At 40.4% G+C, this 17,301-nt stretch overlaps 1 protein-coding gene and 1 long non-coding RNA gene across 3 annotated transcripts in view; one reads left to right on the top strand and one right to left on the bottom strand.

Moving 5' to 3' along the window:
• SRRM4 (serine/arginine repetitive matrix 4) overlaps positions 1-17,301 on the top strand; it is a 209,051-nt gene that overhangs the window by 170,191 nt on the left and 21,559 nt on the right. Inside the window, exons 7-8 of the mRNA XM_063964311.1 lie at positions 5,155-5,247; positions 7,921-8,050. Coding sequence (XP_063820381.1) covers positions 5,155-5,247; positions 7,921-8,050 — 223 coding nt within the window. The remainder of the gene's footprint in view (positions 1-5,154; positions 5,248-7,920; positions 8,051-17,301) is intronic.
• Positions 3,811-17,301, bottom strand: part of LOC135064842 (uncharacterized) — a 25,666-nt gene continuing 12,175 nt past the window's right edge. For both annotated transcript variants that reach the window (XR_010251144.1, XR_010251150.1), the window contains exon 3: positions 3,811-5,235. This is a non-coding gene — a long non-coding RNA (uncharacterized LOC135064842). The remainder of the gene's footprint in view (positions 5,236-17,301) is intronic.

Here is a 17,301-nt window from a genome sequence, read left to right as displayed (position 1 = left end):
AATTCTTCCCAGGAGAAGGATCCTTGGGATTCCTTTGCATTACTGTCTGCTCTCACATACGCAGTCTGACGAATGCACATGTGACGTAGCGCAGCCGGGGTCTAAACACCTCTCTTGCTGAGAACATCAAGCCTGCCCCCGGGCCTAACCCCCAAGATGAACAGGGAACTGTGGGGCACAGGACCAGGTTCAGCAGGGACATCCCCATTGCTTCTGAGTATTGAGTATGCCCCCCACATTCTCCTACCCACCCGTACTAAGATCTGATCAAAATGTTAGCCCAATCCTACTCTGCCACTAGTTACCTGCTATTTTTTTTTTTTTCCTCCATTGCTCGCTTCCACCCCACCATGTGTTTTTCCTGTAATGTTTACCTCCACTGATTGCACACCTTTCCATTGTGCCCTACATGCAGGGTACATCATACTACTACATAAGCATCAGTTTTCCCATATATGACCTTGGCCCTTGTATGGCTCACCTCCCACAGTGTAACCTCCAAAGTGCGCCCAACATGGCTGCCCCATATGGTACACTTGTGGATGGGATGAAAAATACTAGGCCTGATGGTTTTGATGGAACACTACTCTGAACTGTAGGACTCTGAAATCACCCCCATTTTGTGTCATCACTTCTAGGGGTGGACTATCCCACCCTGGGTAATCCTACGCCGAGCGCCTAAGATGGCTGCTGCACCTGGTACCTTGTGAGGGTGGAATACACAACCCTTGGAAGTTATTACCCAAAATGCCTGCACCAATCCTGCATTATGCTTTCTGTGGGCTTAAGGTTTTCTTTTATGTCTGTTGCTTGTCAATTGTTGTATTACTCAAATCCTCTGTATCATGTGCATTGTTTTTGATGTCTGTAAAGCGCCTTGAGTCCTGTTGGAGAAAGAGCGCTATATAAATAAAATTATTATTATTATTATTAAACCCAGAAGTAAAGTGATTGCATTAGCAATTATTTACTTCTTATACATTGCAGGGACGGGCATGAGATTGTACCTTTATTCCCTGTTCTGTCTATCTTATCTTGCCTTTCAGCTGACTATACTGCGCTCTGTCTTCCTTACCCCCCTCCATCTTACCCTGCTATGTAGGACTCACCTTCTTCTACCTGTCTTCCTGCATGGCAAATGGAAACATCTGCAGCTGTAGATAGAATGTTACAGGAAGAAGCATTGTGATGTCACAGGCTAATGATGTCACAGGCTAGGTGTGATGTCACAGTATCCAGCAGCAAAGCTACTAAGTTACAGCTTTCTTACATATACATTTTATACATCAATTATAACTGGATTTACATGAATGTCTAGTTTAAAAAAAAAATGAGACTAGTGTAGAAAATTAACTATACGGCAATGATGTACAGAGTGCCTCAATGTATAGGTAAAGGGAAAACAGAAGTGAAAGGCATTTCTAGACTAAATCACTACTAATATTTTATAAGGAAATAAAGCTCTTTATCTAGCAGGCTGAATTAATGATTTTTCATTATATGAGTATATTCATTATATGAGTTTTTTTGGGACAGTCCCGCTGTCCCACCCGCAGTGTCCCGCAGTGGGGGGGGGTTCCCAGTTGGGAGGCTCCTATCAATCACTGCTCTGCTGTAGAGCAGCGGCGATTAGACGCTGTGCGCTTGCGCTGTGCAACATGCCCCATTTTCTGCAACGCTGCCTATCGCCGAAGCATCGCACTTCCTGATCTGCACAAGCGTATATCTAAAAACATCAGAGATGTATGTACACACCAGGTTTACTTTTTGGGCAAAGCAGTAAATTAATCCTTAAATCTCTTTTAGGGTGAACTGCGTTGACAAAAGACTTAAAAAATAAAAGAAGGCATACAAAATAAGAAATCACCTTAAGCACTGCTGTTTCATAAATCACACCCAGATATGCGGGCACAGATAGTTATAACTGGTAGCATCAGTAAAGGCTACAGCTATAAAGGGGATTAAAGGGGGTTTGTACAATGCTCCTTAATCTATTCTCACAGAGAGGGGGGAGGGGTGAAACCATCCTGCAGCCTGACTCAGAGGGTTGTAAGGGGTATATTTATTTGGGGGTACCTGAAAATACTGTATAATGGATCTAGTAAGGAAATAGGGTGATTCTGCACAAGATCATTCTGTACATTCAGTAAGTGCAGTGATTGGACTTCCGAGTTTAGGACCCAGGAGTCCTTCTGCTCACACACAGAATGATGCTCGCACCGCAGGGGACACTGGGAGGGATCCATTTAGATCCCTCTCAGGAATCAATAAGAAGCCCATATGCTTTTTTTAGGCAAAGCTACCTACAGATGGCATTGCCTACTGGGTCCAAGCTTTGCAAAGTATCTCTTTCCAGAGCTTGGTACATATGGGAATCACTTTAGTACATCCCGTCCAAAGTTCTTTATGGGTTTTAAAGGGAGGCAGAGTATTATTTGTATTGTAGCATCAGACTTCGAGTAACCCCATAGGGTCAAACCACTCGCCCTCTGTGGGGGGAATGAGAAAAAGTCCAGCACTCCACTCTTCCAATTACTGTACTTGCCCTGGTGCCCTCCGAGATGTCCAAGCATCAGAAATGACACAATATGGAACAGCACTACTCATGGTCACACGCAGAATAGATAACTGAAAGGCGGCCTCTGTCCTTTAGGTAGCCCACAGGAGATAGAAGGGTATATGGGGAGAAGCAGACGGCTGATTATTTGATCCTGCTCCAGTTATCAGGTCCGGCAACAGGGGGAGGTCAAAGGGGGCAACTGTACCGGGCCCCAAGGATGCAACACTTATTGCCCGGTAGGGATGTGACCCGTCTTGTCCAAATAGAGCAGCGAGCTGTAGGCTGTGTGGGTGCAGTCTCAGAGTGACAGGTGCCCTTTATTATATACAGTTGTTAACAGTGACTTGACAGTGCACTTTCCCTCACACATGCTCAGAAAAGCAGTGCATGATTCAGCATAGAGAGTCATTAATGAGCCCCCCTTTACCACTCAGATGAAAGATAGATAGATAGATAGATAGATAGATAGATAGATAGATAGATAGATAGATAGATAGATAGATAGATAGATAGATAGATATTTTTATTGTCATTGTTAAAAAGAACAACGAAATGAAGATCTAGAACATTCACATAATCATTACAAATCACCGGTCAAATTAAGACAATCAATAACAGATGGAAAGAAACTGTACTTAAAATGAGATGTTCTCGTTCTAATACACCTCATCTACCGGAAGGGAGAAGATGCAGTGGTTAGGATGATAACAATCTTGTACAATGCTTTTTCCTTTGCGGAGTCAGTTATCAACATAGATATCATCAATTGACGGAAGCTCACAGCCAACGATACTCATAGCTGTATGTACACCACGCTCCAATATCCTCCATTCACCGTTGGTGCTGTTACCATACCACACTATAATACAGTACGTCAACACGCTTTCAATTACACAGCGATAAAACCTAACTAAATTTGCCCTGGATAGGTTTGCAGCACTCAACCCCATAGTTGCCCCCCTGTACCTTGCAATGGCTATAAGTATATTGCTGCTTGTTAATTACTTTTCAACAGACATAATAAATTGTATAGGTTGAATGACATTTCCAGACTGAACTGATTTTTCTCTTTATTTTAACTTAGTTGTGTTGTCTTTGTAAAAGTGTCATGCCTACAAAGTGGTTTCCAGAATGCCTTGCTAAATAACAGTTCTCTCCTATAGAAATATGCTAACTTGCAGATTACATCGCTTTCTCAAGCATAGCATTTGAAATGGAAATATGATATGTGTCATATACAAATGTGTTTCTTTTGTTTTCAAGATAACTGTTTGAAATAAAGAAAAATAACATTATCATCACCAATACCAGCGAGTAGTAATATTCTCATTGTCTATAGCTCTTCCATTCTCATGTCTTCATGTAGATCAGATATCTGGAAAAGGGTACATGCTGCTTTTTCTGTTATGTACTGATTGCAAAGCATTTTGGGATGACAAGCACTACAGGGGACTTCCTTTTTATCTTCTGAAGAGCAGTTGTGATTATTATTGCTGTCAGTAATAACATTAGGAGTCAGTGACTTAGCAGTAGGTGCTCGGATTGCAGGAAATTGTCATACTTAGGCCCTGCCATAAAATGGTAGACAGAAATGAAGAGTTTGTGGACATACTTTGTAGTCTAACTTACCACATTCAATTTAAATTTTTCACAGAGGCAATGTTAGATTTGTAAAATGTTATATATATATATATATATATATATATATCTATCCATAAGCCCTAACACTGCTACTTCCGTAGTACAATTTCACTGCCTGGTCTGACCCTACATTGTTAGATGCTTGAAGTGGGTTCACTCATGCTTACAGAGATATACGATGGACCACAGAAAGATTGTAACCTGGTACACTTTCCCATATGAAAGAGTAGGAGTCTGGGAACTGTGAAGATGGTGCCAAGTTCCAAAAATGAATTTTCAGAGCTTAATGAATAATGGTCCCAAACTGTATGGAGGTGGTGTGTCACATTGGAACTGAAAGATATCTCCTGCATTACCTTTGTAATTAATAGACCATTACAAATATTAGTGGGCCTGATTCAGAGTTGTACTTTATTGCACAGCTACAGTGAAGTGGCTGTGCAATACTGTACAAATATAATGTAATTGAAGCAGGAGGTGCTTGCATGAAATAGATGCTTCCTGACAGAATCTGCGAGATCCAAGTGCTGTGCCATGATGGTTGCAGTACTCAGCCAGTCTACGTAAGCCGAACCTTACTCAGACTACCGGATTCGGTCAGCCGGGTCCAAACTCCAGGCACGCCTACAAAACTGGGATGCAGCGCTCCACAGATGCTGCAGTATGGTAGTCAGCCATGCTGCAGTTAAGGGGGAACTGTGAGTGATAGCACATAGCAAAAATGAGAATAACAGTTGATCAATATCCTTGTGCTCATGTACACTGCCGCCACAAAGAAAATTGCCAGAGTCTATTGTAAGTACAGTAGATGATTCAAATGCTTTAATTTCTTTTATATAGAATAGATGGCTTAAAATGTTAGATTTCTACAGCCCACATTTGTTTGTGTTAATGCATGTCTCTGTGATAGGTGAGAATGATACTAATAGGATATTTTCCTGTATATATTGAAGCTCACGCAGCAGACAACGGAAATCCCATCATCATCATTCCCGACATTCTCGCTCAGAAAGCTCCAAGTCTAGATCCTCAAGCTGTGAAAACAGGTAACATAATATTAATAACAATAATAATAATAATAATAATAATATAATTATTATTAAAAATGACATCTTGTGAAACTGGTAGGTCCAGAGGACAGGATTTGCTGCAAATCCCATCACAGTGCCAGAGCAGGGCTGTGTGCTGACACTGCCCCCCAATATGTCATCATGAGGTCAGGCCGAGGGGGGACCTGTTGTCACTAGGAAGTAGAGCGCCTCCAGATTGTCCTTAGGATACTCTAGGCGGCTCTACAGGCTGCAGGGACTTCTCTGCAGCAGCGCTACTGACTGCAGGTTGCTGTTCCAGGCACACTGCAGCCAAATGCAGCTGCAGTGGGGCAGTGCTGGTGTCACCCTCATTGCGCTGGACTATGGCACCACTCACATAGCCCTAGTTGCAGCTTTGTCCCATCATCATGGCACCCTGGGCCACAGCTAGGGTGGTGCTGGCTGGGCTCCAGCAGAGGAGTAGCAATCTGGCAGCCGGGACTGGCTAGCAGAGGCAGCCCAGGAAGTGGATGGCAGATGCCCCGCAACTCAGTCCTTTTTCACTACTGCCTTCTTCTGTATAGCTGTGGGCGGCTACCACACAAAGCAATAGGTAGTGTGCGGCCCCATGCAGTAGCCTCAGCTTATAGCCTATAGCTTGCACAGACTTTTACAGACCTGTCGATAATGGTTGGCAGCAGCAAGGCTGAACATACCATTCAGTGTATCGACAGGGGAGTGAAATCACTGTAACGTCCCCTCCCATTTAGCAGTAACCATAAAAGCCTAACGTATCAGCTGTTGCTAAGTGGCAATCCTCCCAAAGAACACAAAGCAGGCATTGTCCATGGTAACCATTCATTGAAACCTTTTTCTAGTACAACTTATAAAATAAAAGCTAACGTCTGTTTGGCTTATTGTACCTTCCAAAAGTCTTTAGATAGACAGTGCTAATTTGCAGCCTGCTAAAAGGGGCGTGGTCCTGTGATAATGTAGCTGTGTTTTGATCAAACGATGGGAGATTTATATTTCTTTCTTGATTGAGCTATTTTACATAGAAGGTACAGTATAGAAAGGTTTCTATGGACAACAACACTTTTTATTCATGGTAACCTGTAAATGAGTTTTGATAAATGTCTGCAACTCTGTTTTTATAAATGGAAAAATAGAGCTGACAGTGCTTAAGCTATTTCCGTGCTCTGTTACTTGCACTCTGCCTTATGACAGCTGCCGGGCTGTGGCGTGAAGATGGCAGGAGATTCTCCCAGCATGTGCCCCGTGTACATGAGGGATCTCTTACCCCTTTCATACAGCAGCCTGGCAGCTGTCAAGTCTTTGGTTATGAACAAAGAACCAGCTCTCAGTAAGATTGCTGACACAGAAGCCACCTTTGCTTCTAACAACGCCGGCTACACATGCAGTAGTGACACTGTTTCTCTGTAACAACGCCGGCTACACATGCAGTAGTGACACTGTTTCTCTGTAACAACGCCGGCTACACATGCAGTAGTGACACTGTTTCTCTGTAACAACGCCGGCTACACATGCAGTAGTGACACTGTTTCTCTGTAACAACGCCGGCTACACATGCAGTAGTGACACTGTTTCTCTGTAACAACGTCGGCTACACATGCAGTAGTGACACTGTTTCTCTGTAACAACGCCGGCTACACATGCAGTAGTGACACTGTTTCTCTGTAACAACGCCGGCTACACATGCAGTAGTGACACTGTTTCTCTGTAACAACGCCGGCTACACATGCAGTAGTGACACTGTTTCTCTGTAAAATATTATTCTCCTGCAATGGCCACATACTGTACTAATTTCAATTAGTGCTCAAGGTTATAGACCGCTGCGAATAATACTAACAAAAGGTTAGAGATATGTCATATATTACTGTTTCTATAACAAGAAAGTGGATACTTATTGATACAAGGTGATGGAATGTTAAACAATTACAGTTATGGTGCCCATACACTTGTGCGATTGAGCGCGATGCGATTGAGCGCTTTGATTTCCCTTGAAGCTCCTGTGCGATAAATCGCATTGAAAGTGCTTTGTTTGTGCATTCGATGCGTATACAATCATGCAATTTATCGCATGCCCATTGCGACCAGAAATCGGGTGACCAGAAATGGGTGGAGGGGAGTGTCCAGGAAGTGAGCTAAATACCTCACAGATCGCACATCGCAGTGCGGCAAATTGAATGCGGTAAAAACAGCATGCGATCGCACATGCGATCCAATAAATATTAAGTGCAGCACATAGGGGTCTATTCATGAAGCAGTGAAAAGTGTGCATAAGTGAGCTAGTGGAGAAGTTGCCCATGGCAACCAATCAGCATTGATGTAACATTTATCATTTGCATACTATAAAATTGTAAGGAGCGGCTGATTGGTTGCCATAGGCAACTTCTCCACAGACTCACTTCTCCACTCTTTTCACTGCTTCATGAATAGACCCCATAATATCTTGAGATGCAAGATTCGACCATCGTGCCTGCGCATCGCATCGGGGGACACATTCGATGTGCATACAATCCTGTGATTTATCGCACCGATGCGGTCAATATCGAAGGATTGTATTAGATATCTCATAAGTGTATGGGCGCCATTAGGCATTGTTAAGTAAAATCTGGCGCAAGCCAATTGTATTAGAAGTTTGAGTGTTTAATTTACTCTTTTAAGACCAAGGAAGCAGCCTAAAGAAGAGAGACACCGATCAAGGAGAAAGAAACACAAATATCACAATTCTAGGTCTGTAAATAAGAAGCAGAGAGACGCCCCAAAAATTAGCATCTGCTCCACCAAGAAGACAGTAAGTAGAACTCTTCATACAGAAATAGCAGTGACCTATTATACTCTTGTGCTGTATAAAAGGAGAGATGTGACATATTGCAGTTGTTTCAATTTAATGCTGGATGGATGTGAAAAACACATAAACAATACTTAACTGCAGCTTGTGGTGTTGGCCTTAAGATTGTTGTCTATATTGTTAATTTAGTTGCATTACATACAAAAGATCATTATAAAAATAGAAGCTTAATCTAATTTATAACGATTTATTATTTGCACAAATTGGTATGTTCTCTTTTTCCATGAAGTATTAATATTGTGCTGTTGATTTAGCTTTATTTCTGGACTCTGCGGTTTTGTTTCTTTAAAGAGACATGTAAGTTGGGCCCCAATCTGTGTGCAGAGTTTTGATATACATACCACAGAACCAGAGAGAGGAAACTGAGTGATTATACAAGAGATCAGGCAGTTTTACAGGTGGAATAGTAACGGAATCTAAGCATGTGATGTGTGATACCCTTCTGCTCCACATGAGGGAGTTACGCCTCAGTCAAACTCCCCTCCCGCCATTATCACCTCAGTAGGTCTCTGACATTAGAGCCCGGCATTCTTCATCATGCTAAATATACCAAATTTGATTTTACCCTGCATTTTTGCATTTTAACTACATCTCTTCATAAATATGAACTTAAAAAGCCAAGGAAATAAGAATGGGCAGTAAGAACTATATACTGCTAACAAAAAATTCCAGGGACAAGACTACTAAACCCAAGGCTCACTGGGAAGTAGGGACAGCTTACAGCTACAGAAGTGTCCTCAGATGTGGCTTCATTCGCACCAAACAGTCCCTCTTGGTGTGCCAGGTCCCAGGCGACTCAGCAGTGTCTTTCACACTCAAATCTGTGTCTTAATCGCATAAATAAAACAACTGGAAGTGACAAAACTACTCTGCTAGATTACACAATGATCAATTTTATGTGCAACATTTGTATATCTGTGTGCAAATGGGTCTGAATCAGTATATGCCGTGGACTTGGCTTTTTCTAACGTCAGGTTCTATTGTGTTTCATCTGCACTGTACATAATTAAAACAAATTCCTGCGCAGTTAAAGTCACAGCCTAGTGTCTCTAGTACACTGTGGGGGTGATTCAGACTTGATCATAGATGTGGTCAATTTAGCAGCAACGGTCCGGACATGCCTGTGTTGTCCAGACTGTGCCCCTCCCCCCACCCCCACCAACGGCATTCTAATGCCGTTAGCACGCCCCCTCCTGCCCTGCGACCACCTCTGCCCGTCAATCAGGCAGAGGCAATCGCACCAGTGAGATACTTTCGCGTCTCACTGGGTGCGCATGCGCAGTGTGGCTTTGGGCATGCGCACAACGCTTAGGGCTTCAGAGTGCAATCGCTGTCGGACAAGCGATTGGCTCTGAATTAGGCCCTGTGAGCGATGTTTAGCTGCATCTGTGACACGACTAAGAAGCGAAATTGAAAGAAAATGACGATACGCTACACATCTCAGAACGGTTCATTTGTGCCGTATGGAGATTGATGCTACATATACTATATGAGGACATATCTGTATGATATACCAATTTTTTTACTCCTAACATCTTAAAGTTTATTGAAACTGCTATAAGGCTTTAGACTGTTGCAGTGAATTCCAGTAAAATGCCACCCCAATCTAAAAAATAAAATTATCTAAAATATAGATGTATTCTGTAATATTCCAAAATATATTTGATCAAACGGCAGTATCTGGTTAGCTGCCAACTGCATGGGCATTTGTGTTCTGTCACCAGTCTATGACATTGCATGAGGCTTTATGTGATCTTCTTCTTCAGTCTGACCAAGAAAATGTGCCTGTGAAGCTTAGTCTTTCCCATTGATCAAATTAATCATAGATTAAGATATTTTGCAATCAGCCTGAAAGACTGGGAAATAACATCTTGAATATAGCTGTATAGCAAATATAAATCCACTGTCAAACACTACAAGTTTTGTCATGGTGAAGAACATATACGGTATATATATATATATATATATATATATATATTTATTTCTGTCATTCAGATCACTGCTTGTCTTATTTCTTACTGGTTAAGAAGTCTCCGTACAAGTGAACAAGGACTTAAATTCAATTGATTGAATGTTTTTGCTCCAGACCACACAATGGGGGTAATTCCAAGTTGATCGCAGGAGGATTTTTTGTAGCAGTTGGGCAAAACCATGTGCACTGCAGGGGAGGCAGATATAACATGTGCAGAGAGAGTTAGATTTGGGTGTGGTGTGTTCAATCTGCAATCTAATTTGCAGTGTAAAAATAAAGCAGCCAGTATTTACCCTGCACAGAAATAAAATAACCCACCCAAATCTAACTCTCTCTGCACATGTTATATCTGCCTCCCCTGCAGTGCACATGGGGGGTCATTCCGAGTTGTTCGCTCGTTATTTTTTTCTCGCAACGGAGCGATTAGTCGCTAATGCGCATGCGCAATGTCCGCAGTGCGACTGCGCCAAGTAAATTTGCTATGCAGTTAGGAATTTTACTCACGGCATTACGAGGTTTTTTCTCCGTTCTGGTGATCGTAATGTGATTGACAGGAAGTGGGTGTTTCTGGGCGGAAACTGGCCGTTTTATGGGAGTGTGTGAAAAAACGCTACCGTTTCTGGGAAAAACGCGGGAGTGGCTGGAGAAACGGAGGAGTGTCTGGGCGAACGCTGGGTGTGTTTGTGACGTCAAACCAGGAACGACAAGCACTGAACTGATCGCACTGGCAGAGTAAGTCTCGAGCTACTCAGAAACTGCACAGAGAAGTCTTTTCGCAATATTACGAATCTTTCGTTCGCAATTTTACTATGCTAAGATTCACTCCCAGTAGGCGGCGGCTTAGCGTGTGCAAAGCTGCTAAAATCAGCTTGCGAGCAAACAACTCGGAATGACCCCCATGGTTTTGCCCAACTGCTAAAAAAAATCCTGCTGCGATCAACTTGGAATTACCCCCAATAGTTCTCCTAGCAGTGGTTCCATGATTTTTGATGATTACAATGCAGATTAACCTGTTTAGCATGCTAATTGGTCCGTCTAATAAGCTAAACGTCCCGAACAGCATGCTAATAGAGGTCACTGCTCTGTCCTACGTCACATCAGCATTCTGTTTCTGCTGCTGCCAACACGGGATGGACCGAGTGAAAACTAGTATTGTAATAGCAAAATAAGCGTGCTGTCTGTCCCTATCCTGAGTGACATAAATAGCTTGTAGTAACCAAAAAATGATTTGCCAAAGAGACGGTAGGCCCTCTTTACATTGAAAAAATATCCCAATACATCACAAAAAGATGGCTCATAAACCCAATACTGAGTGTGTGCCATCCTTTACAGTAGGTAAATATCTTGTATGATCAGTCAGACATCATTGGCCACCCCTGCAAAAACAGACATATTTACCTACATTCGATATAGTGTAACCTCTGGAATGATATGAGCCACCTCTAGTTGGTGTGATACATGTATATTCAACAGACGGCAAACACAGTTTTCCTGTAGTTCCCTACAATGCTAAGCAGGATTCTGAAGTAGTTAGGGGTGATTTGAGAGATAAAAATAAATGACACTTTAAATGCCAGCGTGGGTTATCAATTTCCTTTTCCCTGATTAAATGAATTGCAGGCTGTGTCTATAAAAGAATTCCCCAGAGGGCAAATTTAGCTGGATGAAATACCAAGTGTCTTTCATTAGGTTTATTTCATTAAACACTATGTAACCATCAATGTCTTACATTGTGCACATTAAAGCTCTTTACTGGTGAATGTTTAGAGGGAGGCAGCGTTTATGTACTTTCTGGAGTGTGTAACCTCCCTACTGGGGTTTACAACATGCAGAGCCAGCTTTTATCATCGCACACGTTCAATGTCACTGATCTGTAGTACACGACACATGCAATCCCTTTTTGTAACAACGCTTCAAAACACTATTTATTCTTGTTACCAAAACTGTTAAAAAAAAATGTTCACATCTTTGGCTTAGGGATATAAAAATCACTTGTCATGTTCTCATGCATGTATATTAAATATTAATTAATTATCTAAAACGCATTGGCCGCATTATATATAATTTTGTACATATGGTAATGTCTTATATGTATGTATCCTATCATGTTTCATCCATACACAGCAATCCTGTGGCCAAATTACCATGAAAACCTTAGACACCAGCACAGAATAATAAGTCATTAAATAAACTCTCAGACATGTGACTGTCCATTTTTACTCAGTAAGCAGAGCCACACACATTTGAAATTTAAAGCTTGACAATGTTAACATTCAGTAAAAATCTCATTGTTTCCATATCTACTGTACCTCCATAGATTTAGGCATTGTGAATGCATCTTATTAGTGTAGTGTTATATAGGCACTTTCTGCATTCTGGCCGTGGTGTATACTTTAGTTGTTTACAGTACATATACTGTAGTAGTCAATTCTAACACTGTGTTCCTGTCAGAAACCATTCCTGGCGGATAGTGATGCATTTGCAGACGAATGGTGTTTTGCTCAGTTCCCAGGATCAAGATTTACAGGCACACAAAGGGTGGTTTCCCTAGCTAGAAAAAGTATGAAACTAGAGTGTTGCTTGAAAGTTTGTGAACCCTTCAGAATTTTCTATATTTCTGCTGAAATGTGGCCTAAAACTACCTCAGATTTTCACACAAGTCCTAAAAGTATACAAAGAGAGCCAAATCAAACAAATGAGACAAAGAAATTTAGACATGCTAATTTTTTTATTGAGAACATTGATCCAATATCACATATGCAGCACATACTGTAGGTAAAATGTGCCAGTGGCTTTAATGCATCTTTTAAACCATGAGATTTTCTAGTTAGACTAGTGCAGCACTGAAACTCTGCCATCTGATACCACCTAGCAGATGTGTCCACTTACATCTAGCCTACCTGCACGCTAAACAGCACTTCTAGTCACGCCATGCCATCTTTATGTGCAACCTTTTCTTTTAAAATGTGTCTTATTCACAAAACAATGTCAATAGGACTCACAAGCAGCATTTGCTTATTAAAATGATGTGCAGCATGCCTTTATTCTGCGTGTGACCGTGGCTGTGTCTGCATACAAAATAGTACGTTACTATGTTTTCCTAGAAATCACTGTATCGTACCATTTTGTATGCAGTTACAGCTGCAGCCGCAGAGTTTGCATGTGCATCTTATTCGCATATTGGTGTGAATAAGATGCATTTTCTGGAAAAAAAATAAAAAGATGCCCTACACTAACAGAATTGCACGGGACCTGTCAGCTGGCTCATGCTAGGCATCTCCCACTACATGGTGTATTGAAGCAAGATGTATGAGGACACATCTGTAAAGTGCCACTGACCTGTTCTTTACACATAGCCATTACTATCCAAATCCTTCTATTCTCATGAATCCCATAAAAAAATCCAAACATATTTTCCATATTATTGTACCAAATCACTTAAACTCTTAGAGGGGAATTCAATTGTTTGAAAAGTCGGTTGGGCGTATGTTTTCTCCTGTCTATTAGATAGGAAAAAACAGACTCTCAACTGACTTTTCAAACAATTGAATACCCCCCTTAATATTTATTATAAATGATTTAAATATGTCTGCAGCTCACAACATGTCATGGCAACAAACTGTCCTTCAGAAACGTACTCTGGCTCGGCATACAGCATGTATTCCCCAGCCATGTAAGATGCAGTAAGTGTCACATTGGTAGCACAATGTATGCATAGTTATGTGCAACCCATACCGCAATTTAAATCAAACTGCTCACATGAGGAATTGATTAGATACATTAAGGCTGTTTAACATGCAGATCCAGTCTAGAAATTGTACCAACAGAATGTAACTTGGGAATCATTGCCTTCCTTTACAAAATCAGATTTCAGTTCCATATCTCTGTCTTGCGTTAATTTGCAAGTGATATTATTTGCATAATATCATAAACGTACCCAGAGCTTCCATTTAAGTAACTTTAATTCTACATAACTCACGAGGATTGCCAACATAAGCTGACATACAGATGTATCCACCGTTATCTTGAGTAGTTTTCTGTGCCTAGTCACAACATGACTTATTAGCATAAACCCTTCAGCTATTGTTCTCAACTGCAATACAATACAGAGAACAATACAGCAGGGGATTAAGTCATTACAGCAGGGGATTAAGTCTGACTGGCCAGTCACAGTTAATCCTATTAACCGTCAAGATAAATGTGGATACATCTGTTCAGTACACCAGACCTAAATTTGCCCAACAACAATATCACTGGCATGTATGGGAAATCATCAGTCTGTTATAGGCATCCATCATTTTGGTATTATTATAATGCTTGCTGTGGCTTTAGCCATAAATTAAAGGTTTTATATAAGCCCACACATAAGGCCTTCCTGAATATTGCTCTCCTCTAAATTTTAAGCAGATCAGAACCACCAACTTTGGTTTATGTGTTTACTACTTAGTGGTCTATTCCTGAAGCAGTGAAAAGTGTGGAGAAGTGAGCCAGTGGAGAAGTTGCCCATGGCAACAAATCAGCATTGAAGTAACATTTATAATTTGCATACTATACAATTGTACGGAGCAGCTGATTGGTTGCCATGGGCAACTTCTCTGCAGGCCCACTTCTTCACTCTTTTCACTGCTTCATGAATAGACCCCTTAGTAAGTTGTGTACATTTCTAAAAAATGTGTGTAAGAAAAAAGCACTATAACCCAGCAACCAATCAGATTCTGGTGCAGTTTACAACAAAGCACACCAACATCTGATTGACTGTTATAGGTTACAGCAGCTTAGTTAGTATTAATAATGGTTAGAAGACAGAATTGTTGGTTTTTACAGTCATTGACAATGTATTTTTTTTTCAAGTAATATTTAATGCATAGGAAATGAGGTGCTTTTCATGCCCATCCAGCAAGTAACAACTGAAATTGAACACTTCCATCCTTTAGCACTACACCAGTGGCCTCAAGGCAAAAAAGAATTGTGGGAAAACTGTATTAGGCTGACCCAACAGTGAGATTTTGTCAACCAGTTTACTAGTTTTTAATACCAATGAGCTAACATCACCTCATCCCGCACACTCAGAATCTGATCAGATCTGATTTGTGGGATGGAAAGTCTGGTTGACAAGTGTGTCTAGCCTGAAGGCTGACCAGGACATGTTATTATTGTAGTACCTCAGTAATAATATGAACACTATGCCGCAGAGGTACTGCTACTACCTGCAATCTGACAACACATGTGAAACAGGTAGAATATTTGATCTGAATATTTCTATCTGAAACAAGACAATTACTCAAACTGCTTTTTAGTGGCTATTTTAAGGTTTTTCTGGTATTCATTGTGCCAAAAAAATTTTTTATTTGCAGTTAGGAACTCCACCAGTTATTGCCAAAGGCTTTTTTGTATAGAAAACTTGCCTGAACAGATGGCTCTTTAAAGTCTGATTCATTTCTAATTACCTGCGGTTGGAAAACTCATTATCTACCATTTCCCTCAAGCCAGATAAACCTCACTCAGCCCAAATACCTGCACATTGTTTTATGGGAAGACATGTTGAATTGTGAGTAATGAAGCAGTACATTGAATACTAATTATTACTCAGCAATATTTGTGCTGCTGAAACAAAATTATATAATATATTATTATTTAATATAGTGAAATATTGAGACATTGTTTTTGCAACACGTTTGGACTAAACAGTTTTAATTCTCCTAATTGATTCATACTCTTAAATATACACGTTATGTCCCTCCAATCAAATGATGGAAGAATTTTACTAGCAATAACTCAAACCTAATTATCTACCATTTAAAGCAATACTAAACTTAAATTACAAGTTGTTTTACGTAAAACAACTACTGGTAACATTTACATATAAAATCTACAGCAACTGAATACATTTGAAGAAAGCTTGTGATTATGGGGAAACGTTTTTTCCTCTATATACACAAGACTTCCTGTCTGTAACACAACTGACAGATGCCGCAGAGCCTTTTAGGTAACAAAATGGCTGACAGAGAACAAAAGAAGAAAGAGGTTGGAATTGAAATTCAGCAAATTCATAATTTAAGTTTGGATTGATTCCAGACATTTCAATTAAAATTCTGCCACATGATTGCTCCAAATTATAATTTGCATTTGACAATTTTTAAATAGAACTAAAATGATTACATTCTATTTATCATTTTAGCTCCAGGGAGTAATAACGGATTTCCCTGTGAACTAGAATAGGAGGGAAATCCGAATCTGGTTGGCCAAGTCCTAGGCCCTAAGCTGAACCCAGTTTTTTCCTAAACAAAATGCCAATTTCACATGACAATGCCAAACTATATCAAACATTACAAGATTTGTCTTTAACACATACATTTTTTTAATATTATACAATGGATCAGCTTTTTACACAGAGGGACTTTATGGTCTATGTACTAAGCCTTAAAGAGAGGTAAAGTGGACGAAGATAAAGTACCAGCCAATTAGCTCCTAACTGCCATGTTACAGGCTGTATTTGAAAAATGGCAGTTAGGGGCTGGTTCGTTACTTTATCTTTGTCTACTTCATCTCTCTCCATTTTTTTCAGTTTTTTCAGTTTCAGTATTTTCAGTTGGCCTTCAAATTAAAAATAAATTAAAGGACAACTCTGTCTTCAGATGATTCTACCAAGTAAACATTTATTTTCATTGTCATTTATCTGTAAAACAATCATAGCTGAGCTTACTTGAGTCCTAACCAAATCTGCATTGAAAGCAGAATTCTGTGACGGTGGAGATCACCTTTCATTGTGTTATTTTAAATGTATTTCAAAGTTGACACATAATTGACTATTAGACACTGCTCTCAAGGTACTCCCCATATGAGCCCTGCCCATCTGTCTTTCCCACTGCACATAGAAGGCAGTTGTCAGGGAGAGTGAATGTTTGTTTTTGCTGACCTGTAATATGTAATGATGGAATTATGTTACCTTTTTCTTACACCTTACCTACTAAAGGAGGAGTTCCCGCTTGGTAAGTCGCTGATTCCTGACAGATGTTAGGGGTTTTATTAGAGTGAGGCACCTGCTAAATCTGGATTACAGGGGGAAAAAACTATTCAATTAAGGAAAGTGAAACTGATTATATCTGTATACTTTATTTTCCTGTTTCTCTGCCCCTTTCTTAACCCCAGAAAATGGGGCATTTATGCTTACCTCTTTATTGACATTTTTATTATTATTTATCTTGTTTGTTATTTTTTGTTA

This window comes from Pseudophryne corroboree, chromosome 1, assembly GCF_028390025.1.
Source record: "Pseudophryne corroboree isolate aPseCor3 chromosome 1, aPseCor3.hap2, whole genome shotgun sequence".
NCBI classification, from domain to species: domain Eukaryota; kingdom Metazoa; phylum Chordata; class Amphibia; order Anura; family Myobatrachidae; genus Pseudophryne; species Pseudophryne corroboree.
The sequence above is the reverse complement of the archived record's forward strand: the minus strand, read 5'-3'. Positions and strand labels throughout refer to the sequence as shown.